General features: G+C 38.9%; 3 protein-coding genes across 7 annotated transcripts; 2 read left to right on the forward strand and 1 right to left on the reverse strand.

The window, feature by feature from the left end:
- Positions 1 to 1,971: 1,971 nt before the first annotated feature.
- LOC137286925 (general transcription factor IIE subunit 1-like) lies at positions 1,972 to 8,847 on the reverse strand. 3 transcript variants are annotated; one of them, XM_067818961.1, is made up of 5 exons: positions 8,700 to 8,847; positions 6,245 to 6,909; positions 5,556 to 5,766; positions 4,523 to 4,718; positions 1,972 to 2,173 (listed from the first exon to the last, which is right to left on the reverse strand). In XM_067818961.1, exons 2-5 carry the CDS (start codon positions 6,889 to 6,891, stop codon positions 1,998 to 2,000), a joined length of 1,230 nt encoding a protein of 409 aa, XP_067675062.1. In that variant the 5' UTR covers positions 6,892 to 6,909; positions 8,700 to 8,847; the 3' UTR covers positions 1,972 to 1,997. The 3 variants fall into 3 exon arrangements, with proteins under 3 accessions (XP_067675062.1, XP_067675061.1, XP_067675063.1); XM_067818960.1 differs by lacking the exon at positions 8,700 to 8,847 and adding an exon at positions 8,227 to 8,421; XM_067818962.1 differs by lacking the exon at positions 8,700 to 8,847 and adding an exon at positions 7,131 to 7,139.
- A 1,416-nt stretch (positions 8,848 to 10,263) lies between these two features.
- On the forward strand, positions 10,264 to 11,403 carry LOC137286722 (tigger transposable element-derived protein 2-like). Its single transcript, XM_067818705.1, has one exon. It carries the CDS (start codon positions 10,264 to 10,266, stop codon positions 11,401 to 11,403), a length of 1,140 nt encoding a protein of 379 aa, XP_067674806.1.
- Positions 11,404 to 14,219: 2,816 nt separating this feature from the next.
- On the forward strand, positions 14,220 to 24,114 carry LOC137286928 (rab-like protein 3). Of its 3 annotated transcripts, none has more exons than XM_067818968.1 (9): positions 14,220 to 14,348; positions 16,613 to 16,704; positions 18,308 to 18,425; positions 19,208 to 19,310; positions 19,693 to 19,849; positions 19,995 to 20,066; positions 20,383 to 20,409; positions 21,501 to 21,543; positions 23,668 to 24,114. In XM_067818968.1, exons 1-8 carry the CDS (start codon positions 14,303 to 14,305, stop codon positions 21,534 to 21,536), a joined length of 651 nt encoding a protein of 216 aa, XP_067675069.1. In that variant the 5' UTR covers positions 14,220 to 14,302; the 3' UTR covers positions 21,537 to 21,543; positions 23,668 to 24,114. The 3 variants fall into 3 exon arrangements, with proteins under 3 accessions (XP_067675069.1, XP_067675068.1, XP_067675067.1); XM_067818966.1 differs by having other exon boundaries at positions 14,272 to 14,348; positions 21,501 to 21,524; XM_067818967.1 differs by lacking the exon at positions 21,501 to 21,543 and having other exon boundaries at positions 14,235 to 14,348.
- The last annotated feature ends 2,980 nt before the right edge of the window (positions 24,115 to 27,094 follow it).

A 27,094-nucleotide genomic window follows, 5' to 3' on the forward strand; every position in this document is an offset into this window, starting at 1 on the left:
AATGTCTTTTGATATCAACCATATCACAAGTTGATACAAGTTTTCTGGTATCAATACCATGTCTAGAATTGGACACCATTTGCCATGGAATGAGTGAACGTATTAACATTAATGAAATCACAACCAAATAACTCTGCTGGCTAGCGACCAGTTTTCGCCGCGTACTAGTTATGCCAATACCTGGCTGTAGCGCTTGAGCAAACAGCTTGACTTGTACACATGTACCATTTCACACATTGACACATCACAAAAGCGACAGGCTATGAGTGTTAAATTCAAGCTGTCTGCTTAAGCGCAGGCTGTAAATATGGCAATGTGGGTTTAGTATGCAAATGTAGATTTACGACTGTTTCGTCGAATGGTGTACAACCTTTGAACAATCACTGTATTCCGTGTACACAGGAACTCTGTTAAACCGGGCACCTGTATTGCTGGACTCACCACGTGTAATGAGGAAATTACAATGTGCCCTGGACACGTTCGTTTATCCGGGTATTCATTCATTTCGACAGTCCCTGTGAAGAAGGTAGTGTCTGAATTAAACAATAACCTGTAGTTACCATTAACTTGCGTTTGCAGGTGAGACATGTCATGCTTTCTGTTTTGAAACCCAAGCTGAACTTTTGACTTTTACACTGCAGTAGTCCCCTACCTGGAATCAGTGGCATGTAACATTCTGGGTTGTCTGCTTGTATATGATCAAGCATACTTTGGGTTATATACTCGTGTTATCTAGTACTGTTCGTTTGTAGCCAGTCTTTGTTGTTTAGTTGTCTCCGTTGAGCAGGCCTGTCTTCTACAGTTTTTAAATATTGCATAACCTTGAAATCTGTGTTTCTTTATACACATTGTTGGCAGTTTTTGATATTCCACAAATACATATTGATTAAGACGTGATTTGTGCATGGATTTGACTGAGTGTGGTCTCGTCTATTTACACGTAGTGAAAGAACAAAAGGACCTTGTGAAGTGTAGCAAGAAGGGTCATGTTGAATGTACCAGTACTTCAGTGATGGAGAATGGTTTGGCCGTATAGTAAATAACCAAATAAATATATATGAAATATATAATTTGAGAAGGAACAGTGGCATTACACCCTTTGTATCAGTTACTTTCATTGATATGAAGCATGGTTCTGAATACAACAGTAAACATCCTTCAGGATGCCAGATGTTACCATAGTTACCTTCTGCTGGTTCCATCTGTCTGTGGTTCATTCTCAAGTCCTGAAGCTGTTTGTATACCGACTGTATCCACTGTTTGTACACACATTTCAAATGGCTCTTGAAATTATTATGTTACTTCCATGAAAATATCTACCCACCATGTTTTGCTCTGTCCATTAATATCAGGCATGCTTCACCATGATGTTCAACAATGTATGCTTCAATTAAAAGAACAATCATTCTGTGTTTAAGTATTTTGTCTTGTTTAGCAAGTATGTTCCATTGTCTGTGAGATCGTGTGATAGCCTAGGACTCCCTTGTGTCCCAGCAGTCAACCATCTCGTAGAGTTACTCTAAAATCTACGTATGGGCATGATATGGATTTACAATATTTCAACCACTAGACTATCAATCCACACTAGGACAAGTAACATCTTTAAAATTGTTAGTGTACTTCAGTACAGTGGCACATGTAAAATCGCCCTGATAAATTGTCCACTACACAGGTCGATTTCCCAACTGATCTCATAAACAAACAACACAATTAACATTGAAAAGTCAACTGGAAACCAGTGCAGCATGATTTACAAATTTGCTTGCCCAACAGAAAACACACTGGACTTGGACGTTGGGCAATGGTTCATTTCCACCCGCGCACTTGTTTGTGCTGTAACTGGTCAGCACAGTGATATGAAATGACAGGACACCAAGGTATGTAACTACACATGCCTTGTTGTGTAATGAGTTGACAGAGCAGCCCCTTGCATACCTTACATCCTCTCCAAAAACATCAAAACAACATCTGTTTACAAAACACATTCACTTTATTCCTCATTCATACATGTCTGAATACAACTCCTGCCCAATACGTATATACTCGTCCTTCTCTGCTGGGGTCATCTGCTCCACCATGTCAGGGGTCACTTCCTGATAGGGCACCTTGCGGAGACCAATTGTTACCATGGGAACACTCTCTTCTTCATCATCACTGTCCATTTCTTCAACAACTGAGTAACACAAAACTTCTTCAATGAGTATCAGAGTTAGAATGTACACTTTGGAATCTTGTTTACAGATATGTAGCAATGCATTGATTGTGAGTGAAAAATGGCACACTTTGATACCTATTGGAATAATGCCCTGAACTGACATTGTTTTCAGTGTCCAAGCAGGCTTGTAGAGTTGAGGTCTCACAAGGGAGTGTGACATTAAGGTGTTATCAAGCAAAGGATGGTGTTAGTATTTAGATCATAAAAAATGCACTTTTTGTAATAAAGAAATTGTACATCCATAGAATTATCTCATTTCTTCATCATATCAACTTCTAAATGACAACTAAAGAAGTCATCAAGCTTTCAGCTCCAGCATAGATAAGCAGGGGCAGACCTAGGAATCTGGGGGGTTGGCTAATACCACAACTGGTTAAATTTTTGATAGGAGGGTCCATGTGCCCCAACAGGTTAATTTTAGGTTGGTAACTTTTAGATTTGGGTGTTTTCAACTCAATGTATTACACAATATATATGCTAGTAAACTGTTTTAATAAGCTTGCTCATTCATGATCATGAAAGAAACCCCATACTGAATGTTACCACATGGGAGAGTTTTAGAAAAATATGCTTTCACTGGCTGAACTTACTGCATATGGATTAAAACTGGTTCACATAATAGTCTTTTGCGTGAATGCAGTAAACAAAAACAATATTTATTGCATTATAGTTACTTGTATTGTATGCCACACTAGTATTTTGGGGATGCACTGTTTTCAAATATTTTGTGTCCACAGGACGCAACCCAAAATTCTATCAGCGGCAATTGGTATTTTGATGCGGAAATGCTGCAGAAATGCATACTAGGTTTAACCCTGGACAAGAATCCATGTGAAGTAATTATGTGACTTATAAGACAAAACAATTAACAGGGCACAGCTAGGTTTCTGTCCACTTAAACACATAACATTGCAATTTGAAATAGGATATAATCAGCTAAAGTTTTTAGGCTGCAACAATTCAACCTGATTCATCGAAAACTGAATCTGACACCTTCGTTTTGATTTTCAATAACCATTTTCTCCATTTCGAGTTCAAACTTGAGTGGTGTTCTGCATTTAAACATCATATTTTCATTTTTTTAAAAAGGTTACATCCTTTACATTCCAGGGCCTCCTTTCACAAAGCAACTTTTACTAAGGTTAACTTTAACTCCCATCCTTTAACACTGCACTAAGGTTACAATAGATTTAGGTTACCTTAAAGAATGTGAGTTAAGTTTAACCTTAGTAAAGGTTGTTTTGTGAAAGGAGACCCTGATCTGGTCAAATCTTGAAAAAAGTTTTCTGTGTGATACGTTTTGTTTCTTAAACTGTGAGAATTAGAGGAAATCTGATGTTTTTACTTTTATGAAGAATCGAACTGAAAATGATCGCATTGTGGGTCCAATATCGAAAATTGAATCAAGGTCAGCGTGATCTGTTGGCAGTCCTACTAGTTTTGGATCTTGTATTTTCTCAATGCATAACATATGTGATATTATTTCTTTATTTCTTTTATTACTCCACAATGATGATTATCATAACTTTTCCAAATATTTTTCTGTAACATGTTGCCCAAGACATCCTACTTGAAAAATGCTCCACAATCATGCTTTGTTCATTAGGAGCTATGCTTCAAACAGCAACAGGTGCTATCAGTTTCTTAACAACTGTAAAACTTATATATTTATGAGAAAAGAATATCTTTCCTGCATCAGAAACATTACAATGTCACTCCAACATGAGGTAAATGGTTGAAAGGTTTCTTGATATGATGGCAGTTTAGAGAAATATACCAACATGAGGTAAATGGTTGAACGTTTTCTTGATATGATGGCAGTTTAGAGAAACACACCAACATGAGATAAATGGTTGAAAGTTTTCTTGATATGATGGCAGTTTAGAGAAATACACCAACATGAGGTAAAGCTGTCTTGACATGATGGCAGTTTAGAGAAATACACCAACATGAGGTAAATGGTTGAAAGGTATTTTAATATCATGGCAGTTTAGAGAAATACACCAACATGAGGTAAATGGTTGAAAGTTTTCTTGATATGATGGCAGTTTAGAGAAATACACCAACGTGAGGTAAATGGTTGACAGTTTTCTTGATATGAAGGCAGTTTAGAGAAATACACTAACATGAGGTAAATGGTTGAAAGGTTTCTTGATATGTTGGCAGTTTAGAGATATACAGCAACATGAGGTAAATTGTTGAAAGGTTTCTTGATATGATGGCAGTTTAGAGAAATACACCAACGTGAGGTAAATAGTTGAAAGTTTTCTTGATATGGTGGCAGTTTAGATAAATATACCAACAAACCTCCATGTGATGGACCAGGTTTCGGGGCTTCATCTTCTGATGAACTACTGGAGTTTTCTTCCACTCTGTCTGTTGGGATCCGGAGTCCAGCGCCAGGCTTGGATTGTTCATGTACCAGAAGGGCATTCATCACCTCATCATTGGCGTTCACCTGAGACAAGTCCTGAGATGGGCCAGCATCAAAAGCACTCTCCATCTAGAAAATTGAAAGAAGTTGACATTATCGTATTGAGACTGCACTGCACTCAGTAATATTGCAGGAATATTGCCTGTTAGTAATCTGGTCAGGACTAGACAATCTAGCCACTGGTGCTAGTTTGTGCCATCATGGTACTGTGACATTTTGTCGCAACTTGTGATCATCAATTCATTAGTTACTTGAGACCTTTGATTATTTACTGCCATGTACGAAAAAGCACAACCACGGGTTTGGTGAAGCCACTGCCATGGGTACAGAGCTGAGCAACAATCAAAAGAATGGTGGAACAACAACCACTGGCATGCTGAAACCACTGCCATTTGTACAGTGCTGGCATATCAAGGCAACAGTTGAACTGACATTCACACCTAAAGAAACCATGTTTAGACACACAGAGGCAGTCTGGCACGCCAGCCGCTGGACTGAAACCTGTCCAGCAGAATTCTGATCAGTGTGGTAAGCTCATCAAATAAAAGACCAAATATTACCACTAAATCATAACAAGGATATAAAAAGATGCCAAAAGGTTTAGGGCACACACTGCTCAGGTACTAATGGCAGGAAAACAATCTGACAACCAATGACCAATATATCAATCAGCAAAATGTTTACATTTCAAGAAAGTTAGATCCAACACAAATAAATAATAACTGCTTGCACATTGCCATATAGCATCTCATTTCTTACCATTCATGGCACTAATAAAGATTTGCCAGTACAAATAATTCATTTCACACAAACAAGAGGAAAGGTGAAGAATACAAAGTGAAGTATGTTACAATCTTACATGACTTCATCGCAGGGTCAGTGACATATAGCTGGTGATGACGTTACCTGTGCGTCAATGACAGTGGCACCCTCTACAGTGCTCTTGGACATCCATTCAGGTACCTCCTTCTTCTGCACCGTCCCATTCTTTTCATCCTCATCCATACTGATGGTGATACGGTTGTCTGTGTAGCCAAAGCGATTGTTCCGAGACAGTTCCCCGCTCCAGACCATTTTTTCGGCATCTACATTGGGCCTGTTCTTGTCACTTGGCGCCCTGCAGATTGTGTACAGATATATGACACACACTGTTACCATTTTTCTTCTTCATGATCTTTGTATGTGACAATGGCAGGTGAAGACATCTCATCTACACTTTGTTCTGTACTCATTATTATCCTAGTCTGTCACATCCCCCACATAATTTTCCCATCCACACAGCCCTGTCTGCAATGCTAATGCCCTTGATAAAGCAAGTCTGGATTTCCTCTGGTTCAGGAATCTCCCATCTCACTGGGGCTTGTTTTCAGTTCAAAACAAATCACTTGTTTCTATATGTAATCCAGGACTAAGCATAACTCTAATTGTTACCTCATTAAATCAGCATTAAATATTTTCTAACCAAATTCATACATCTTTCTGCAAACAAAATGATGACATGTCGACTTAATTCTTCAGTCATTATCAACGTTATCATTCTATGAAAATGACAGTAAAACCAAACATACAAAAGGGGTGATTGAAACAAAACTTACCTTGGTAATAATTTCTTGATGTCAATAGGTTCTGGTTCTAATATTTCAGGTGCAAGTTTGATATCCTCACAATCTCGTAATAAGTCGTATATGACCTGAATCTGTTCGTTAAATTTGGCCATGGTTGTGCGAGCATCTTTCTTTGGCATGGAGCTCTCATCCTCTTCCACTTCAGTTTGGCAGTAGGTGCACTGTAATGAGCCTGTCATTGGGTCTACGAGCTGCCCAACTTCCAGGTCAGTATATGACTTCAAACAGTTTGGACATTTAAATGAGGCACGACTTGTGTTATCACGTTCCTCAAGCTCAATCTTTCTCCTCATATGATCAAGCTTGTATTTCACCACATTCACAAAGACATTATAATTAATGAAATAATAATTGTGCCTTGTTGTCTTTCCTTCTGCATCAGTCTCTACCCTCATTCTCACTTTCAGAATCTTGTCTACTTTCAAAGAGTTGATGATTGCTCTAAGTTGTTTCCTTTCAAACTTGAGCAACTCTAACATATCATCCTCCTTAATACAGGGATTCCTGACCAGCATGTCAATAACTATGGCTGTTTCAACAGTATAGAACCCTCGCACTATCAGCCGAATCAGTCGCTTGAGGGAGTCAGGAACTTCAGTTGCTATATCTGTGTCCATTATGGAACTGTTGGTACTCTACAAACAAAACACTATCATTACTCGTCCAAAAACCAACAACTCACAAACAAAATAGTGGTTGGACAGTGACATGTCAGACATATAAAACTTTATTCTAATGTTTCACATTCAACATTTTCTTTCGCTAAAGTTCAGGCAATCTTGGGCACCCCACATTCAAGATTCGCAGCCCTTGATTCTATCCTTTACAGGCCCCCCTAAGTAATTGAAGGAATTACAGCAAATTTGAAGGAATTGCATCTCAAATGTAAACAAACGCAGCCCACTCGCGAAACAATTGCAGCGATATCGGTAGTTTAACGGTAATAACAGAAACACATCGGCCCTATCGGAAGCAATGTCGGTAATACTGGAAACACGATCGGCCATCTTCGGAGATTTTTCGGTCGCGAGCGGAAACTCACGCAGCAAAACATGGCATCGTTGGAAGAAGCACCCGTCTCGGTGAGATTTGTTTTTAGTTCCTACTATTACATTTTCATACTTATCCATCTTTGACCACCCGTGTTGAATGCGTTTAGGTATGAGGTGTTGTCGGGGCAATAGCTTATGTTTTTAGGAAAAGATTGTCACTGCAGAAGAGTGTCACAAGTCGTGCCCCTGGAGATTGTTTACATCTGAACATCGAAGTCGTGCCGATGATTACGAACATCATGAACGTGCGCCATGAAGAAGTTTAAGATTTAAGAGTTTAATTTTTCTTGCTACGAGGTGCAATTGACAAATTTAAACACATTTTACAAAAAAAAAATGATGTTATATCTGGCGCACTTTCGTAATCATCGGCACGACTTCGATGTTCAGATGTAAACAAACTACAGGGGCATGACTTGTGACGCTCTCCTAGAGTGACTATCTTTTCCTAAAAACATAAGCTATTGCCCCGACAACACCTCATACCTAAACGCATTCAACACGGGTGGTCAAAGATGGATAAGTATAAAAATGTAATAGTAGAAACTAAAAACAAATCTCACCGAGACGGGTGCTTTTTCCAACGACGCCATGTTTTGCTGCGTGAGTTTCCGCTCGCGACCGAAAAATCTCCGAAGATGGCCGATCGTGTTTCCAGTATTACCGACATTGCTTCCGATAGGGCCGATGTATTTCTGTTATTACCGCTAAATTACCGATATCGCTGCGTTTGTTTACATTTGAGATGCAATTCCTTCAAATTTGCTGTAATTCCTTCAATTACTTAGGGGGGCCTGCTTTATGTTTATTGTTTATAGCCTATAATATCCCGGTTGGCCTATTATAGGCCGATCGGTATTTTCCCCTATCTGATGGTATATTTGTATCAAGCAGACTTACATATTTGTTCTGAAAACTCCAGGGTTTGATGAATCCTTTTGCTACTTTCAAGTCCAGTTGTTAACACTTTCGTTCAAATCAAGTATGCTTGATGTTTCATTGGGAGGATCACAAGAACAAACAATAACTTTTCAAAAGACGTTCCCGCAAAATCATTTTCGACGCCATTTTGAAAACAGGCTTACCTCCCTTTTCGGGTTACCAAAAACCTATCACTCAGTTTTTGCGTTGGGGGTGATAACATGTACATGTATTAGAGTGTTTGCTGCCCCGGCTTATTGATAACATTGTATGTACACTATACAGACCCTACAGCGATCATGTTAAGGTATGGCTAAGTGGTCCCTTTCAAGACAAAATGAAATAATAATTTTGTCGTGCATTTTCAGATTCCACATCAGTTGGATTCCCCACCAACCTTTTAAATGTATCCCGAGTAAGCTCTACGACCAAACTGATGAATAGAAAAATACCTTTTCACGACATATTTGGCGTAAAAAAGTCAGTGCTCCGAATACCGTACAGGCTCCTAAGTTCCGTACACTTTCATTTGTGCGCAATAGCTTATTATGTTGATGTGTGGCAAAACAAGACCATTATCGGTTGAAATGCGGTAATCCCCATCTCTATATTTAGCTATCGTGTGTATTCCTCATGTGCTTTCCTTTTCGATATACGATTGGTTATCGCGATGTGCACTTGCGCAATAGCGACTCTCTCCACTCCTTGCCGGGTTGATGTCAAGGTCACGATCCGAGAACCTCAACACACGACAGCTCAAAGCGAGAAATATAAAAAGCACTTCACGGTACGGAAACCCGAAATAATGTATTTTAACTAACCAAAAACGTATTCTCAAAAATAGGTTTCATACAAGCTATTTTCAAATTTTAAAAAGAATAAGACGTACGATATTTGATGCCCAGATTATGATATATTTTTGCTATGCGCCTAATTTCGTACAGTGACATTTTATTTTTTTTCTCATGTAATATGTACTCACATGAAACATTTGCATAGGCATCGATATACAAATTGATGTAACATATATAGATGTAATATAAAAATAATTTATATGGCCGTTTTTAAACTCTATTTTGAAGTAGTGACGCATTGTCAGAAATGTATTTATTGTTAGTATTAGCCCATGCAGCCTTAAAGTGTCGGTTATTATTCGTCACTCCTTTACGGCCACGGCAGGGTAGACTCTAATGGTTCAAGTGCTCGTTCGTCTTGCCGAATATCCGGGTTCGATTCCCACGTGGAAACAATGTGTTGAGCCCATTTCTGGTCCCATGCCGTGCCATTACGGGGATATATCAAATAACGAATTAAACCTTACCCCTTCACTACTCTGCAAACGCAGCCATGATGTGAAATGACAACATAAATATTGCATACCAACAGAAACTACATATCTTAATCCATGAACGTTGTAGCAACAAATACATAAATGTGAATACACAAACATATTCAGAACATGTCAACAACACAGTAGAACAATTTGTCAACAGTCTAACTGTTATTTACACGGAAGCTAATACAATTTTATATAACAAAAACGCATAAATCACACTTTTACGATTATTTATCAGTCCCAAATAATATCAATAACAGTACTGTCAACTTTACAGAAAATGGCGCTTTCAAAATCCACTCAGCTCAGCGAATCATTTGGAAGTGGACATGAACTAGTGATTGCAGTCGCCCGTACAGCTTTAAACGCCTTAATCCTGGATGATGTGTTTGTTGAATACGAAGCTGAAGCAATACTTGACCTGCTGCAGAAATATTTAGACCATTCTAGATGTAGACTTGCAGTGGCAGAAGTTGTTTGTCGAATAATGACATATCAAAAGACACCTAAAGACCCCATGTCTGCAATCTTTTTAGCAAGACGTGTGCTTCATGTTTATAACGAAAAGGAATGTCAACAAGATACAATTCTGGAACGTGTTCTTTCGATATTGTGTCAAATTGGACAGTATTGAACGTTTCAAATTTCCCGTCATGACTATAAGCGATCATGTCAGGGGGATGTCTGAGGAAGGGAATCTTGGTCGCCCATCAGTGCTATCAGCGGCCGTTGAAGATGGCATTGCCGACCAAATAAAGGCCGCAGCACTGACAGGGTTCGGCATTACCCGTCGTCAGCTGGTGCTAAAAGTGGCACGCATATGCAGGAGACTTAAGCTGACGACCCCTTTCAAGAATGACGTGCCTGGTAAAGGGTGGATAGCTGGCTTTATGAAGCGCCACCCCGACATACATCTGAGATCGCCCGTCCCTCTCACCACAGTCAGGGCAAGAATGCTCAATCCATGTGTCACAAATAGTTACTTTGATGAACTTGAGGAACTTGTCAAGAGTCTTAAACTAAACGATAAAGCGCACTTAATTTGGAACATTGATGAAACAAGTGTTCCGCTGACACACAAACCAATCAAAGTTCTGGCGGAAGCTGGTGTTAAAAATGTTCCCGGGCGTGTGGGGAACACACGTGATAATGTCACTGTTTTAGCCTGCATAAATGCTGCGGGGTGCAACATCCCCCCTATGGCCATAGTTAAGGGGAAGACCCCAAAATGTCTCCAGGCTTACGTATACAATACTCCGGCTGGAGTGCCTGGCACGGCCTACACATACCAAAGTCGTGCATGGGTGGAAGACACATTGGGTGAAGGGTGGTTTGAGGACCATTTCCTGAAACACTGTGGACCGGAGAGGCCTCAACTTATAGTGCTGGACAGTTCGCACGAAACACTTGGGCTTCTTGAGAAGGCAAAGGCAAATGATGTAACCATCCTAGCTTTTCCTCCTCACACAACCCAGTGGCTTTGCCCTCTAGACAAATCAGTCTTTGGCCCACTCAGGAGGGAGTGGAACAGGGTTTGCAGCGAATTCATGGTGCAAAGACCAAATAATCTAGTGACCAAATGGGAATGGCCCCGTTTGTTCAAACAAGCTTACGGTATTGCTTTCACGCCCTCAAATGTCTGCAGTGGATTTAGGAAATGCGGAATATTCCCTGTAAATAGGAATTCCATCCCCTTGACGTTAGCTTCGAGTCATCTGGAGAAGGGGGAGTTGCTGATATTCCAGTTGTTGCTGAAGCTGACACTCCAGTCAATTCTGGCACCATCACGCCTGATGCCGGAGCGTCTTCTACACCAATAGCTGGGGCATCAGTGGATTCATCTACATCTGAAGCAACGTTACCAGAGGGCGCGTCTCTCCTGTCTGACACTGACTTCATTTTGTCGGTTTTGACAGGTGACACTCCATCTTCTTTAGATGAACCAGGCAACTTAGTTGTTGAAATAGCTACAGTGTCCTAGGTTGAGGCTATGGACGCTATCAAGTCCGAGTTTTCTCTCCCACCCTCTGTAATGAAACAAAGTTCCAAATCAAATCCACGGAAGCTGACTTCCCATCGCATTCTGACGAGCGATGAGATCATTAAGCTGAAGACAGAGAAAAGAGATGAGAAAGAGAAACTAGAAAGAGAAAAACAAGCGCGTATGGAAGCCAGGCAATCTCGTCAGAAGGGTTGGAAGCCAGCTTCTATATCTAAGATTATCTTATAAATACACTGTGCCCATAAGCTGCTGCAATCCATTTAAGATCGATGAATTACTCACTAACACACACAAAAAAAATATCGATAAATATTTTTGTTGTCACTTGTCACTATTTCTTAGGACGGTGACCCCATGCAGGTGAAACCGCTAGGCGCTAGACAACATCATAATGACAGCTTGTTACTAATTTGGGTGTCAAAAATTATAATACTAATCGTGAGTGTTGGTCTGCGGTTTTCATGGCACTGTGCAAAATTTAGTTTTGATGCAATTATTAGATTTTGTGTTAGTGAGTAAGTCATAGTTCTACAATAAAATCAAACGCATGATCAACAACGCCTGTTATTACCTGACTATCATATGTGCTGGAAGGAAATTTCTGTATTTGGTATTTTTAAGCAACATATATTCAAATTGGTGTGCCAAATTATTAGCAGTCATTGTTGCCAGCAGAAAAACGTAACATCGTCACACTCCTGCATAAGTTGATAATTACCCTTAGTCAACACGCTGATAAAAACAGCATATTGGTGAAAAATACTCATGACAGGTGGCCTCATTCACATATTACACATTGCGGTGCCATGTTTGATTCAGCAGGATGATAAAGAAATTGGTTTCGTGGCTGTTTCCTCAACTGTAACAGGCGCTGTACCATAAACTAGTGGTAGTCCCGTTGATATCCCGTAATGTAACCCGTTAGTTAAAACGCGGTTGTGAGGAAAAGCGCTTAGTTGTCTAACAATGGGACCTCAGCCCACAAGAAGTACTGCACAAAAATACTGTCTTTAGAATGACGCCACTAAGTCTTATTGCCCATTTTGTATTATAATCTTGTATTGTTCAAACTCTTACCTTCTGCGATGCATTTCAGGATATCTTGATTTTGGCGACACGTGACATACAACATGTCGACCCTGCCCCCACGAGATGTTGTAGTGCGCCGCTGTACTACAGGTGCTCCCAGTTAGTCATTCGGTTTCCATTTTTTTCGTTAATGACACTTGAAATACTATTTTCCTGTACTGCAGTGCTTAAAGTCTTTGTTACAAAACCATAATATTTTTAAATTCGTTTCTTTCTGACGCTAAGTGAAATCTCTATTTCCATGCTCACGTTATCCGACGTCTTAACAGTTCACTGTGTAACTTTGGAAGGAGGCGCTGATTCAACCTAAAACCGTTGATGACGATGATGCACCATTACTACGTCACTGCAATTCACATTTTCCCGCGGAATGTGTCAGTAAGGACGACCCTCCCAACCCCCAACCCCCAGGGCCAGCTACAAATCAGTTACCCAACCCCGAAACTCTTATTTCATGTCTTATCTTATAACTATAGGAATTTCTAGTTTATTGGTTTAGTAAAACTGCTTGATGTGTATTTCCTGTGTTTGTTTTCAAATGCTTTTAGAAATACATTTGTGTATTATAATATGTTATAATATACTTATCTCTAAAGGATCAAATGAAGAATAAAAATTTACATTTAAAACAAGTATTCATTTCCAACATTAGCTAACATTGACAACACTCGATATTCATCAGCTCAAGTTCATTATATTCTAGTGATAATTATGAATAAAGAAATGTAAAAAATGAATATAGTTTTGAACTTGATTTACCTCTAATCATTTATATGAGTTAATAATTAACCAGCAGATGTAACTTGTATTAAGAACTAACAGCAGCGAAAGTGTCATTTAGATAGTGTACGGAATTAAGATACGTGTACGATATTAGAAGAAACAGTGTACGGTATTACAGTCAATCTGTACGAATTTAAATGACTGAGGGTAGCCTCCTTTGACTGAACACATGGTAAAAACGGAAAATGGATTACTCAACCGGTTTAATGAGCAGGCAAGATGATTGGATGATCTTTTAAACAACATGCGCCATGAGGTAGTATTTGTAACCGAAGCGATTCAGGTGATGTCTGTGGCCAAACGTGTACGGTATTCGGAGCACTGACTCCTATGGCTCACCGTCGAAAACACATACAAAAATACCCGGATGTGACAAGCGACTACAGTTCCGCCGATGCGATGTTATAAACGCTATTTTTGTTGGAAACACATGATGCTTTTTTTGTGAAATAGATGAATATACCTTATCACTCAAGATTAGCAAAATCAAAACTTAAAATGATATTAAAGATAAAAATTATGTTTTTGTCTTATACCGTCGAAAACCCCTAACACTGGGATATATTTTTATGCCTCAAATCTGTGCAATGTTTTGAACTAAGATTTTTAGATACGGACTCTATATCATTCACTTTCTCAAGTAACAAAATGATAAGTCTTGATGGCAAGACATGGCGAAATTATGCCGTTTTAATCAACCAAAGTAGTGTCAGTTTGGTACAGCGCCGATTAGGCTATAGCATATACGTAAACATCCGAAACATTACGATACTTTCCGAATGATGTAGCAGCAGCTCCTCGCATAGCGGGTACTAACCGAAGCCCAAAGACGGGAAGTAAGCAAGATGGCAGCAATAGACAAAGTTAAAGTTGTGGTCGTCGGCGATTCCGGTAAGACAATACAGAGCATGATGACAGATACTCCATATATTCTACTCAATGTCCTTAACAGGCTGACTGTATAGGTTGCAAGTGAGCTGAATGTTACTGCCACGTCATCAAGAACTAATTGTGATAATGTAGAGGGTTATTTCCCTTGGGCTGTCTGCTATCTGAACAAGTGAGTTTATGTGGACCTTTAAAGGGGCACTGATGCGGAGCGAATAATGCTTCTCGCCAACGGTCTAATTACGAAAGCAGACCGCAAATTGGCCAGCGCCCACTCCTTCGACCGTGACGGACAAAGGAACTGGGCTCCTGTCCATATTAGCAAAATTTCTTCACTTAAACACTCAGGAGGCCGGATGCCCATCACATGCCATTTGTTTAAAAATATCCATGGTATTCCTTGTCTGATCGTAACCATATATCCCAGCAGTGTAGTTCTTTTCGGATGCTTGGATGGTATACTTACTGATCCAATTTGATCCTATTTCTGTGTTTTTAACCTCGATATTTAATCATGTTACATGAAAATATGATGTCTACAGGCACGTAGCAAGCCATTTGTTTCAGTACGGAAGATTGCAAAGCTTTATATTTAGGTAGTTTTGAGTGTTGGTTGAGCTGTGATAGCAAATATCATACGTAAAGTTTGGTAGCTATGGTTGCTACAATGGTTTATCATTTATGATAATAAAACACACAGTTGATTTATTTGAATTCGTAAACAAAAAAACGATGACCTTGGCTTTGGTAGAGAAATCTGAAAATTGTCTTACGTAAAAAAACAACTTATTTCACTTATTTACCAAAGTACACAGCAAATGCCTGTGTGTATTCCTTATGTAACGAAATTCCGTTGGTATCCTCAAAACAGTTTCGGCCCATAAGTGTTTTCAGGCTGCATGCGACACAGAGATTACATCTTCCTTGCTGTAACTCGCGTTTGATGGTGTAAACCTACACGTGTTATTTGTCATCATTCTCTTGATGGTCAATTCATGAATTTATAACAGGTATAATTAGTAGCAACACCACTTCGGTTACTCAACAAAGGTTCCCATTTGGCATTTCTCCTGTCTGGAGTAAATACTCAACATTATAAATTAAGGTCTGTAATGGCAAATGTATTGTATGTTATGTAATATGTGCATGTAAGTGATGCAAGAGGGTTTATCAGCTGAGTTACAAAAACAAACATCGATCAAAGGATTAACCGAGAACACACTGATTGATTAATTACTTTTATCTCCTAGCGGATTTGTCAAAAGGCAGTGGGTGTAGATGACTACACCCTGTCGTAAAGTGTGAGTGCAAAAACAACATCCTCCCTTCAAAGAATTAACCACGTTTGCGTTGATTGATTGATTGCTCATTATTGGTTAACTAAATTACTTCGAATAGTTGACATCATACAATTAGTTGCCAGGTGTGCTATCTTGGGAGACCAATGAGAGGTTTATCTGGTTTTCACCAACGAAAGACGTGAAACGATGTGTTACTTTTTCGCAAAGGAGACAGTTGTAAGACACGCGACACAGAGCAGGATTATTTACCAGCTGCAGATGAATGGAATACGATTTCTTTTACGTGGATATTGATGGATACATTCCTGAACAAGGTAGTAGCCTGACATTGTTGCTATAAAATTAGTCTGTTTTACATTCATTATTTGCATTTTGTTTTAATTTATTTGTTGTAGCATTCAGCAGAATCTGTATGACAGAAAACACACACTAGATCGCGTATGTGTGTGAAATAGGATCCACACTGGCAATCTATACAATGTATAAATGTTGCTGTTATGTTAGAAATTTACGATGAGTATAAGCAAATCGTGTGTTCTTTTATTAATTTTCAGAATCATACAAATATGACAATAAACTAATTAGGGTTATGAGACAAAATATAGAGACGTACATTGGCTTCGTTATTCTTCCGTCCTAATATTTTTTTACCATTTCTACTACTGGCAGATGATTTACCTTCAAAGTGTTTCATTTGTTTTCATAATACATTTGTAATGAAGTACAAATGACTTCACCTCAGTTGATCTGTCTATAATTAAACTATCAATTGCGCTTACGGACTGCGCAGCAGAGGTCACGAACCAGTCACAAATTCTGGGATATCATCCGGGTACTCACGGGAGAAAAACAATAACAAAAGTTTACACCAGTCCACGGAAATTGCTCCGCATCAGTGCCCCTTTAAGTTTGAACTGTATTGTGCAGTGTACCCCTGACATCGATCATGACTGTTCCTTATTGCAGGTGTGGGTAAAACGTCACTTGTCCATCTCATCTGTCACAATGAACCACAATCAAATCCCGCTGCGACAATTGGCTGCTCAGTTGAAGTGAAGGTAACTCGGATTTTTAGGATGCAATTGATAAGATAAGTTGATTCTCTACCAACAATACCGTGCCAGTCATCGAATGTCGTGGATTGAAAACCCTGTCCAAATATGTTCCTGTCTCCATATTCCAACACTGAAATGATTTGCATGACAAGTGTTAATTTTGATAATTGATGCCAAATGTTGTGATCAGACTTACAGCTGTTGATTATTCAATCATTTTTCTGTTATTTCGTCTCAGTATTTTTCTTTTTTTGTAAAGTTATTTCAGTTATATAACGAGCTATTGGAACAGTGTACTGGATTCATGTTTATATAAGCCACTGTAGGCTTGTTCAAGTTGTTGGCTTATCCAGGTTTCTGCTTTGACAGAATAAAAAAAATGTTTGTACCACTAACACGAACAGTGTTCAGTCTGCAGGAAGTGAGAAACCAAAGATATGGAACATGTGTATTTTAGATGGATACTGCACTGATTCATTTGCAGTCACAGTGGGAAGTATGCAACATCTACTCACAGTGAGTGAGTGAGTTTAGTTTTACGCCGCACTCAGCAATATTCCAGCTATATGGCGGCGGTCTGTAAATAATCGAGTCTGGACCAGACAATCCAGTGATCAACAACATGAGCATCGATCTGCACAATTGGGAACCGATGACATGCGTCAACCAAGTCAGCGAGCCTGACCACCCGATCCCGTTAGTCGCCTCTTACGACAAGCTGAGTCGCCTTTTATGGCAAGCATGGGTTGCTGAAGGCCTATTCTACCCCGGGACCTTCACGGGTCTCTACTCACAGAATTAGTTAGGTGTGTCATTTTATACCGAAAAGATGGGACATATTTTGAACTTCCTGGCTATTTTCAGTGTGGGGCAGGTCAAGGCCAAGGCTGTCAATAGCGAACGGGCATGATGCAATCCTGTGTGCAATGAATAAATGTACCTAAAATCATTATGACAGTAAGGTGTAAGTGTCTCCAAAAAGTGGCAATTAGCATGCTGAATGATGCTGTCAGTTCAACATGGTGCACATCATTTGTATGTACTGTGAAATGCACAAGAAAATAAGCGAGTTACTGCTACAAATTCTGAGAAGCGATTTTGGCTCGGAATCAAGAAATCACGATTTTTCAAACTCCCAAAGTACTTCATCGGTTTTTTGTGCTGTGTGTCTCATTTTGTAGGCAATTCTATTGGCTTGAAATGTGTGTATACTTTAAATGAGATAAACACAGTGATCATTGTTGAATTCGCCCTGAAACAAACTCAGTGTGTTGACCATGTAACATCCCTCTCCTTTTATTTAGTACTACAACCCTGTCATAGACAGTTTATACCTTGATGGCAGTTTCTAGCACACAAGCCTCTGTGGAGTTAGTTAGGAGTGTCGTTTATAACTTAAGTGTGTCAAGAAAACTTCCATAACTACTTTTTCTGTAGTTGCCCATAACTTCTGAAAGCAATTGATGTATCATCACAAATGAAAAGAAGCAAGTGTTTTTTCATAGTTGTATTTGTTTAAATAATTCTTTCAATACAGAATAGCAATATTTCTGATACAATGAGAGATGTACCATTACATCACAGACTTTTGTTGATTAATTTTCAGCTTCATGAATACAGAGCAGGACTTCCCAACGAGAAGACATACTTTATTGAATTATGGGACATCGGGGGCTCAGCTAGTCACCAGAACAGCCGCTCAATCTTCTATAACTCAGTAAATGGTAAGTTACCTTAGTAATAACTCTGTCCACACTACAAGGCTATTCCACAAACCACTGCTTTTATTTGCGGTAAAGAGATTCTGTAATGAATTGTATGGTATGTTTCATGGCAGCAAAACATTATTTTGTTACAATATTGTTAACTTGGATCCAAATGAATAGAAGTTTGAGATGTTTTGGTTACAACATGATGATGGTGTTCATCTTATTGAAATTCCTAGGTAAGCTTTTTTGAAACTATTTCAATTTGTTACTAGATATATGGAGAGGTGTCATTTGCGGATGCTATCGTAAAAAGTAGCAATACTGTGATAATACAGAGTTGCTTCAGTTTACTGATCTAAAGAGGAATTTAGGATTGTTGCAATCATATTGAATGAGTTATGATTGTGTGAAACATTATTTGTAACAGAAATGAAAATTTAACATCTGTCAACTTAAAATATGTATAAATGCCAAATGTCAGTAGAAGTCCATAATGACAGTATCAGCAACCTTATCTACCTCAATAAAATAGGTTCCCATGGTGACTGTCAAGTCTAAATGTAACACTTAATCTGAAAAGTAAATTTTATGATATGGTTAATTTACTCAGATGTATGGAACATATTATCTCAAAGTTTTGCCAGACCATTGGGCTAACTAGCTGTTAATGTGCGTCAGAAATCTAGCCTGTGTCGGGCGGTTGGCCAGGCCTTATTTCATGCACTGCATGAAGTCAATGAAATAATGTCCACTGTATTTATTAATATGTCTCATACATTCTCTTAATGTTGGCACAGGTATTATTCTTGTCCATGACTTGACAAACAGGAAGTCCCATCAGAATATCAGAAAGTGGTTATCTGAGGTCCTCAACCGAGACTCAACACAGAAAGGCAATGGGTGAGGTGACCTGGTTGTTGAAGGCATAGCACCTTGATCAACTTTTGACCAATCTGTAGGTTATCTTTGTAGATGGCCCTCCTGTGACAGTATTTGACAGGTGAATGCTGTGTTGATAGGACCGATTTTATTCACTATTGCTTAATTTCTGCAAATACTTTAACTTAAATTGTATGAGAAAAGCAAGATTTATGGATGTCAACTTCTTTTTTGTGACTAACATGTTTCTGAGAGTATGCTTGCTCCTTCATCAGGTCATGCCCTTCAAAGATTTGAATTGTATGGCTTTGATAAGCACTTGCCGTACCATCTTTGTCAGTTTTCTTAGTCCCCAGGACTCCTGTTGTGGTGACTATGGTATCATCTGAACAACATATTTCAGATATGAATTTGACCCTGAGCTGTTTGCCGGGAACCAGATCCCAATCCTGGTGGTGGGCAGCAAGGCCGACCTTGCACAAAGTCTCCGAGAGGACACACGCACCTATGACAAATATTCATCTATAGCTGAGGAATGCGGAGCTGATGAGCTGAACCTGGTAGGTGGCACTGCATGCTTGAGATGAAAGATGCATGTCAAATTTCTATGGGACATGGCAGTTGTAATTGACGAAAAAAAAAATCAATATTTTATATTTATGACTCAACTGATATCATCATGTGATCAAGAATATTTATTTTCAGGATTGTATGCAAGTAAAGTATTTAGCCCCAGGCACAACAAATGCAGTGAAGCTGACCAAATTTTTTGATAGGGTAAGTTGAAATTGAAAATTGACGATATACACTATACATGTATATATATTTCTCAAGAAACATTAAAGAGCATGTTAGGAACAATTAGTAGTAAATGTTTTTATTGATCTGTGTACCAGACTTGCATACTATTTCCTCATTTAGGGTTTGGGGTGAATTTGTGCAGTTTACCTCCGGGAAATATGAAGTGGAAGGTTGCAGACAGAGACTGTGTGACCTTTTGTCCTTGATTATCAGTCAAAAGTAATTGTTTATGCTTTTGTTTTTAGGTATAATTGTCTTCGTCCATGTAATTTGTCATGATATATGTTTCCAGACAATCGAGCGGCGTGCCGGCAATCAGGTCAGTGGTAACCGAGCGGCCTATGAGTTTGCTGAGTGATAGATTCATTAACCAGTAACAGTAAGAGAGCAATTGGAATATTCAACCTGGCTCCCGGTGCTGGGCCTCTTGAACCTTTCTCACCTTTACACTTCCCTGGAGAAATGATTGACAGGTCTCTAGTGTTGTAGTGTAGTTTGTCTGTAGTGGTACTGGTACATGTAGAGTTGTCATCACTCACGTAATGGTGGATAATCTGGTACCACATCCTGGCTGAATTCTGACAAACAGTTTGTTGTGTTGTTGCTAAAGTTCAGATAACAAATGACACTTTTGGAACTGAACATAGAAATAACATCGAAATGTACATTCATATTTGAATCTGTACATATATGGGGCAGACATGTAATTGCATGTGGATTTAGGATGTCACAACTCATTGACGTATTGACGCCAAGAGATGAACACACCAGTATACTAGTTTATGTTTACTGACCTGTTTGGAAGCTGTATTGCTGTTTATTAGGTGATATTTAGGTTTTGTGATGTCACTCACTGATGGCTAGACGGAGGGAGCTTTACTTGACCTCCCAAAATTCTTCTTCTGACAGCATGATATCAGGACATGACAAATTTTAGTACAACATAAACTGGTATGTTTCCATGGCAAGGTGGAATAGATGATGTTTGTGCAGCACAGCAAATGTCTGCTATCAGGATTAGTATCGTAACATGAACCATTCAATGTGATGCATACCTGACTCTAGTATCATGATATGAATGCATGCAAGGTAGAAATATTGTGCCACCACAAATATATGTGTACATACAGAAACTGAGTACAAAGCACTGATTGTGAACAATAATAGATGGTGCAAAGTATATAATCAAAGATGTAAAGTTTATAATCAATGATGTAAAGTAATGTATAAATCAGTGATGTAAAGTAACGTATAAATCAGTGATGTAAAGTAACGTATAAATCAGTGATGTAAAGTAACGTATAAATCAGTGATGTAAAGTAATGTATAAATCAGTGATGTAATGTAAATTATATAATCAATGAATTAAAGTGCAAGAGGGCACTGAGATGAGTAACTGTGTCTATACAGGAGGTGGGCGAGGAGGACCTCGAGGTAATTACCTGAGCGTTGTGTGAGCACCTTGACATTTTCTCACCCTGGGTTCTGGCATGTTGTCATTGGTCTTGCATCCTTATACCATGTGTTACAAAGTCATATCTGGGGAATGGTTCACCCTCACCATGAGCAGCCATGACAGTGGTGCTACAGAAATGATGTATGCAGCTAGTTGTAGGACAATAGCATCATTGACTGGAACAGTTTGCAATTTCTAAAAAATATGGAAAAGGTGTTTCATATCTCCTATTTAACAAATAAATGAAAAATGACATGAAACATAAAGTTATCACAAATATAGTAATGTAACATGTTGGCAGACCTGTTCCTGAATTCCAACCATTGTAGGTGATACCAACAGACAAAGTGAAGTGCAACAGAATATATACTTGGTGTGTGGAAATGTGCAAGAGACAGTCATGTTTCAGTGTGTGTTGTGTATAGGTGTGCTGTGTGTCATGTGTCGTGAACATGTTGGTATGTGACAATGTATATTGTGTCGTATGTAACTAGTTGTGGCAGTATATTCAGTGTGTCATATGTAAGTAGTTGTGGCAGTATATACCAGTGTGTTGTATGTATGTAGGTAGTTGTGGCAGTATATATCAGAGCGTCGTGTGTAAGTAGTTGTGGCAGTATATGACATTGTGTCCTGTGTCGTATGTAGGCAGTGTGTATATGTCAGTATGTGCCATATGTCGGTGTGTGAGTCGTGTCAGTGTGTGTGTTGTATGTCATGTGAGTTTTTGTCATGTCAATGTGTGTGTGGTGTATGTCAGTGTGTCATATGTCACTGTGTGTCATGTCACTGTATCCTGTTAGTATGTGTCAGTGTGTGTGATGTGTAAGTAGTGTGCATGTCAGTATGTGCTATTATATGTTAATATAATATCAGTGTCGTATGTCAGTGTGTGTCATGTGTTAGTGTGGGTCGTATGTCAGTGTGTGTCATATGTTAGTGTATCCCACGTTATAGGTGTATGTCTATACGTGAGGATGTGTCTGTCTGTATCTGTCCTTGTGTCCTGTCAGTGTGTGTTTTATGCCAGTGTATGGCCTATGTCAATGTATGTGTCCCTGTATCCTGTCAGTGTGTCACATGTCAGTGTATGTTAGTGTGTATCATATGTCAGTGAGTGAAAATGTCTCCCTGTGTCCTGTCAGTTTGTGTACTACAAGCTTGTATGCTGGTGTATATCAGTATGAGAGAATGTGTCGTGTGTGTCAATGAGAACATGGGTTTGTTGCCCTCCTCACGTTTCACTTTCTTAACAAGTGTTTGAGTGATGCCTGAATTACTAAATTGAGCATCTCTTCAGAATGTTTTTCCTCCCGAGCTAGTGAGATATATTTTGCTGTGTTATTGTTTGCGTTGATCTGACTAAGGTGTGAATTTAGTTTCAGTCATTTTCATCTGTAGATACTGCTTGAAGTATTCATGCCTTAGTTTGTATTCAACACAATTATTCAGGTGCAGTTTATCATTATTATTTTTTCAAGTATTTTCTCCTGTATTCCACTTCTCTCTTGTGTATTGTCTTTTCCTTGGTGGCAGTTATCTCCCTTGATGGAGATGACGGTGGGAGGTTTCTCTTACCTCTTTCCTATAATGCTGTTTAATATAATGTGTGTTGGGGCTTTTGCCTTTTTTTGTCTATTTTTGATCCTTGATATAGTGGAAAACTGGGGATTTAATTTGAGAATATATTAGCTGTTAGATTGAACAATATCCTCAAGTTATTAAAAAAAATTACAAGAATTGCTTTTCAGGCTTCAATCTTTGAAACAAAATCTTTAGATACATTTGGAAACTAATGTTCACGATTTAGTTTGACATAATTACTACTCCGTGTCTCAATTTTTAAATATTGTCTTTCCTTTAAATTTAGTGCAGGCCCATCCATTCATTTCAACAAACAAACATTTAACTGGCCTGGCCTAATGACTGAGCAAACAGTATCAACACTTTCAGCACTAGATCATCCTATATCTAGTTCAGGATATGTTGACAGGAGATGGTCCATGCTAAACGTGTTCTTGACATTTCAAGCCATGTCGACTATTGTCAGTTTTACTTATTCTGTCAAGTGAGTGTATATTTCAAACATTTATTGATACATCTTGATATTTCTTGTTTCAGGGCCATGTAAGTCCAAATCAGGATAGGAGACGGTTCTGGAAAAATTCCCATGTGGACTGAGGTCATGATGAAAGTGTTAAAACTCTATCAGTGTTTGTCCAGTAGACGTCTGGGCAGGCATGGGAGGCGAAGTCAGCAGACTATTGTGGCAGAATTGCAACATTCCTCCTACACTGTGTGACACTGTGAGAATAAACAGTAGGAACCCATGTCATCACGATACTGTGTGAATGAGACCCATCAGCTAAGATTCAGAGGTCTGCTCAAGAGTTATCCTCTGCAAATCTCCATCGGTCTGGAACAACCATTTACAATCTTAATCTGTTGGTGGAACATACAGCATTACACTGCTGTTATAAACTCTCAGATTTGATTGAAGACTGTAATGTTTTGTTCAGTCATCATGATGTATATATTTCATTGATAAATATTATATTGTACAGGAAACCAAATGTGTTAAGTTTTTTATGTAGGGCATTGTCCAAAAAGCTGAACTGAGGCATTCGTGTGATCTGTCGATTTTTGTGGAGGTTCCTGAAGACAGCTGCAGTGCCTGAACACTGATCAGATAACAATGGTGGTGTAAGTTCATAAACCTCTCAGAAAAAAGTCAATTAGACAGCAGGGTGTTGTCCACTAGACAGCAGGTTCCTACCACAGTCCATTTGACAGCAGGTCGTTGTCCATTAGACAGAAGGTTCCCATCAAAGTTCATTAGACAGCAGGTTGTTCTCCAATAGACAGAAGGTTCCTGCCACAGTGCATTAGACAGCAGGTTGTTGTTCACTAGACAGCAAGTTGTTGTCCACAAGACAGAAGGTTCCCACCACAGTCCATTAGACAGCAGGTTGTTGTAGACACCAGGTTGTTGTCCACTAGACAGTAGGTTGTTGTCCACTAGACAGTAGGTTGTTGTCCTCTAGACAGCAGGTTCCTGCCACAGTCCATTAGACAGCAGGTTGTTGTCCACTAGACAGTAGGTTGTTGTCCACTAGACAGCAAGTTGTTGTCCACAAGACAGAAGGTTCCCACCACAGTCCATTAGACAGCAGGTTGTTGTAGACAGCAGGTTGTTGTCCATTAGACAGTAGGTTGTTGTCCACTAGACAGTAGGTTGTCCTCTAGACAGCAGGTTCCTGCCACAGTCCATTAGACAGCAGGTTGTTGTCCACTAGACAGTAGGTTGTTGTCCACTAGACAGTAGGTTGTTGTCCACTAGACAGCATGCGCTGTGTTGTTACACATCCACCTTTTCATTGAATTAAGAGGTTGATGTCCCACCAACTATGTCCAATGTGTTATGTAATTTAAGTTCACTTATCTGCATATTGTCCCATTTTTGACACATTGGCAGAAAAATGAGTATGCAGAAATGCAAACTATTTTCATTTGATTTATCTATTAGAACAATAAAAGTAGGAAACACATTCAGATGAACTTACATAGTTGAAATAAGGACCAGTAAAGGTGGAGTGCAGGAACAAACAGGTGTTGAAAAGCTGCTGCTACTCTGGAAGCACTTTGATACAGATGGACCTAGAACGACCAATCACACAGAAGGGTGGCACTCTCGTTTAAATGCTCTGTCAGCCTGTCATCCAAACTTGATCAAGTTGATGTACTTGATGTAGCTGCATTATATACTCTTCGAAAAAGTAGGGGAACTATACTTTCATTGTCAAAACTGGAAGATATATGGGGTTGAATCAGTGTTGATACAATAATAATGGATGTTTTGAGAATGCATCACCACATGGATTTCATTCAAAGCAAAGCTGTTTGTTCACTTCTCCCCCTTGTTTAGGAGTAGAGCATGAAAATTTCAGGTATACCATTTTCAGTCAGTAGTGTGTGATTTGACCCTGAAAACCCTGACCATGCACGGATACAAGAAAATTATCAGGAAATATTGTCTACAGTTATTTATCGACCTGCCTGAAAAACGTCAAGGTTCATAATGACACCCTATGTACATGTAGGAGGCTCCCATGCTGTGCACATGCTTTCCATGCATTGTGTTTGCATGTGGTGATAACGTGAAATGAAGCTGCATACACAAGATAAATGCCATTTGTAACGTTCCTCAATGGGTTTTCTTTCAACCAGACTTCAAAGTTCAGGTTCCCCTACTATTTTTGAAGCATATAAAAGAAAGTCCTGGCTTATATGTGATTGTTGCACCTTTACTGGACAAGCCCTCAAAACTCTTGAAATTTGAAGTTTTGCACCCTCAAAAAGAACTGGTAAATTAAGAAAATTAAGGACATGAGATGATTTGGGCAGTGAGGGAGATTTCAAGAGCACTGTGATCACATGCGTCTGTTAGAGACATTATTGGTAGTATGGTCAAAATGCCTCAGATCTTAGGTCATATTGCTCCAGTGGGTAGCCATAATGCCCCGCTTTATCTGAAATGATGAAATGTGTATGAATGCATTGTTGTTTTTGTCAACTTCAATATTATGATCATCATATAAAAGTTATTAGGAAAATCAATGTTGGATAGTTCTGTTACACATGAGAGCAAAAGGAATATTCCTGAATAGACAACACTGTACAACTGAAAGGAAGACTTATGCTACATCCTAATAACTTCTGAAATGAGTATTATAAGGTCCCAATTGACAAATACTATGCATTTAAGGCCATTAAACATTTCATTTAATTCCTGTACTTCTTTACAAAAAACATTAATTACATGCACAATAATTGATATTTCACTTTTGTCTATGCAAGAATATGCATTGTGCTAAGAAGTATTACTTCCTATAGGAACTTTTATATGAAGGCTATAATATGGAAGTTGACAAAAACTATGCATTTATGGCAAATATTTCATCATTTTGAAATTTGGGCATTTTGACTAGCTCTTGGGGCAATTTGACCAAACCTTAGGCAATTGTATAAAAAAAATCCGGGTCATTTTGATCAAATTTGCTGGGGTATTTTGTAGCTGGGGTAGTTTGACTGGTACCCCTTTTCTTCTCACTAACTTCTAGAAGGCCAGTCAAACAATCATCATTATGAAAGTAAAGTACTGTCAGAAACAGTGGGGAAAATGTGTTTTCGTATTTATATCTACAACTTATGTAGCTGAAATATGAAAGTGTGAAATATTTGTTGAACTAAATTTGGCCAAACAACAGACTCAGAGGTAAGATAATATCCTTTAGGGAAATAAAACTGGGGCGGTTAAATGCATGTCAGTGTTTGTAAATAATGTGCAGTCCTGTTGATCATCGGGTGGCCATGCCACCTATATATATTCGGGGGCATTCAATACGATGGCTGACTTATAGGTCACATGCAAAGTAAAACCCAAGTTTTGAGATAAGCAGACTCTGTCTCAGAGGAAACTCAGTGTCTGGTTTATTGACACTTAGGTCTGCCTGTGTGTCTGCTAATGACAACATGCAATGCACAACTG

The sequence above is a fragment of the Haliotis asinina genome, chromosome 6 (genome assembly GCF_037392515.1).
Source record: "Haliotis asinina isolate JCU_RB_2024 chromosome 6, JCU_Hal_asi_v2, whole genome shotgun sequence".
Taxonomy (NCBI): Eukaryota; Metazoa; Mollusca; class Gastropoda; order Lepetellida; family Haliotidae; genus Haliotis; species Haliotis asinina.

What these genes read in the sequence shown, in the direction of transcription:
- LOC137286925 (XM_067818961.1), bottom strand. Translation starts at nt 6,891, where the DNA reads ATGGACACAGATATAGCAACTGAAGTTCCTGACTCCCTCAAGCGACTG. An exon ending in ATCAAGAAATTATTACCAAG is followed by an intron (nt 5,767 to 6,244) that starts GTAAGTTTTGTT and finishes CACAATCTGCAG; the next exon opens with GGCGCCAAGTGACAAGAACA. An exon ending in ACCTGGTCCATCACATGGAG is followed by an intron (nt 2,174 to 4,522) that starts GTTTGTTGGTAT and finishes TGTGTTACTCAG; the next exon opens with TTGTTGAAGAAATGGACAGT.
- LOC137286722 (XM_067818705.1), top strand. Translation starts at nt 10,264, where the DNA reads ATGTCTGAGGAAGGGAATCTTGGTCGCCCATCAGTGCTATCAGCGGCC.
- LOC137286928 (XM_067818966.1), top strand. Translation starts at nt 14,303, where the DNA reads ATGGCAGCAATAGACAAAGTTAAAGTTGTGGTCGTCGGCGATTCCG. An exon ending in TCAACACAGAAAGGCAATGG is followed by an intron (nt 19,311 to 19,692) that starts GTGAGGTGACCT and finishes AACATATTTCAG; the next exon opens with ATATGAATTTGACCCTGAGC. An exon ending in AGCGGCGTGCCGGCAATCAG is followed by an intron (nt 20,410 to 21,500) that starts GTCAGTGGTAAC and finishes GTGTCTATACAG; the next exon opens with GAGGTGGGCGAGGAGGACCT.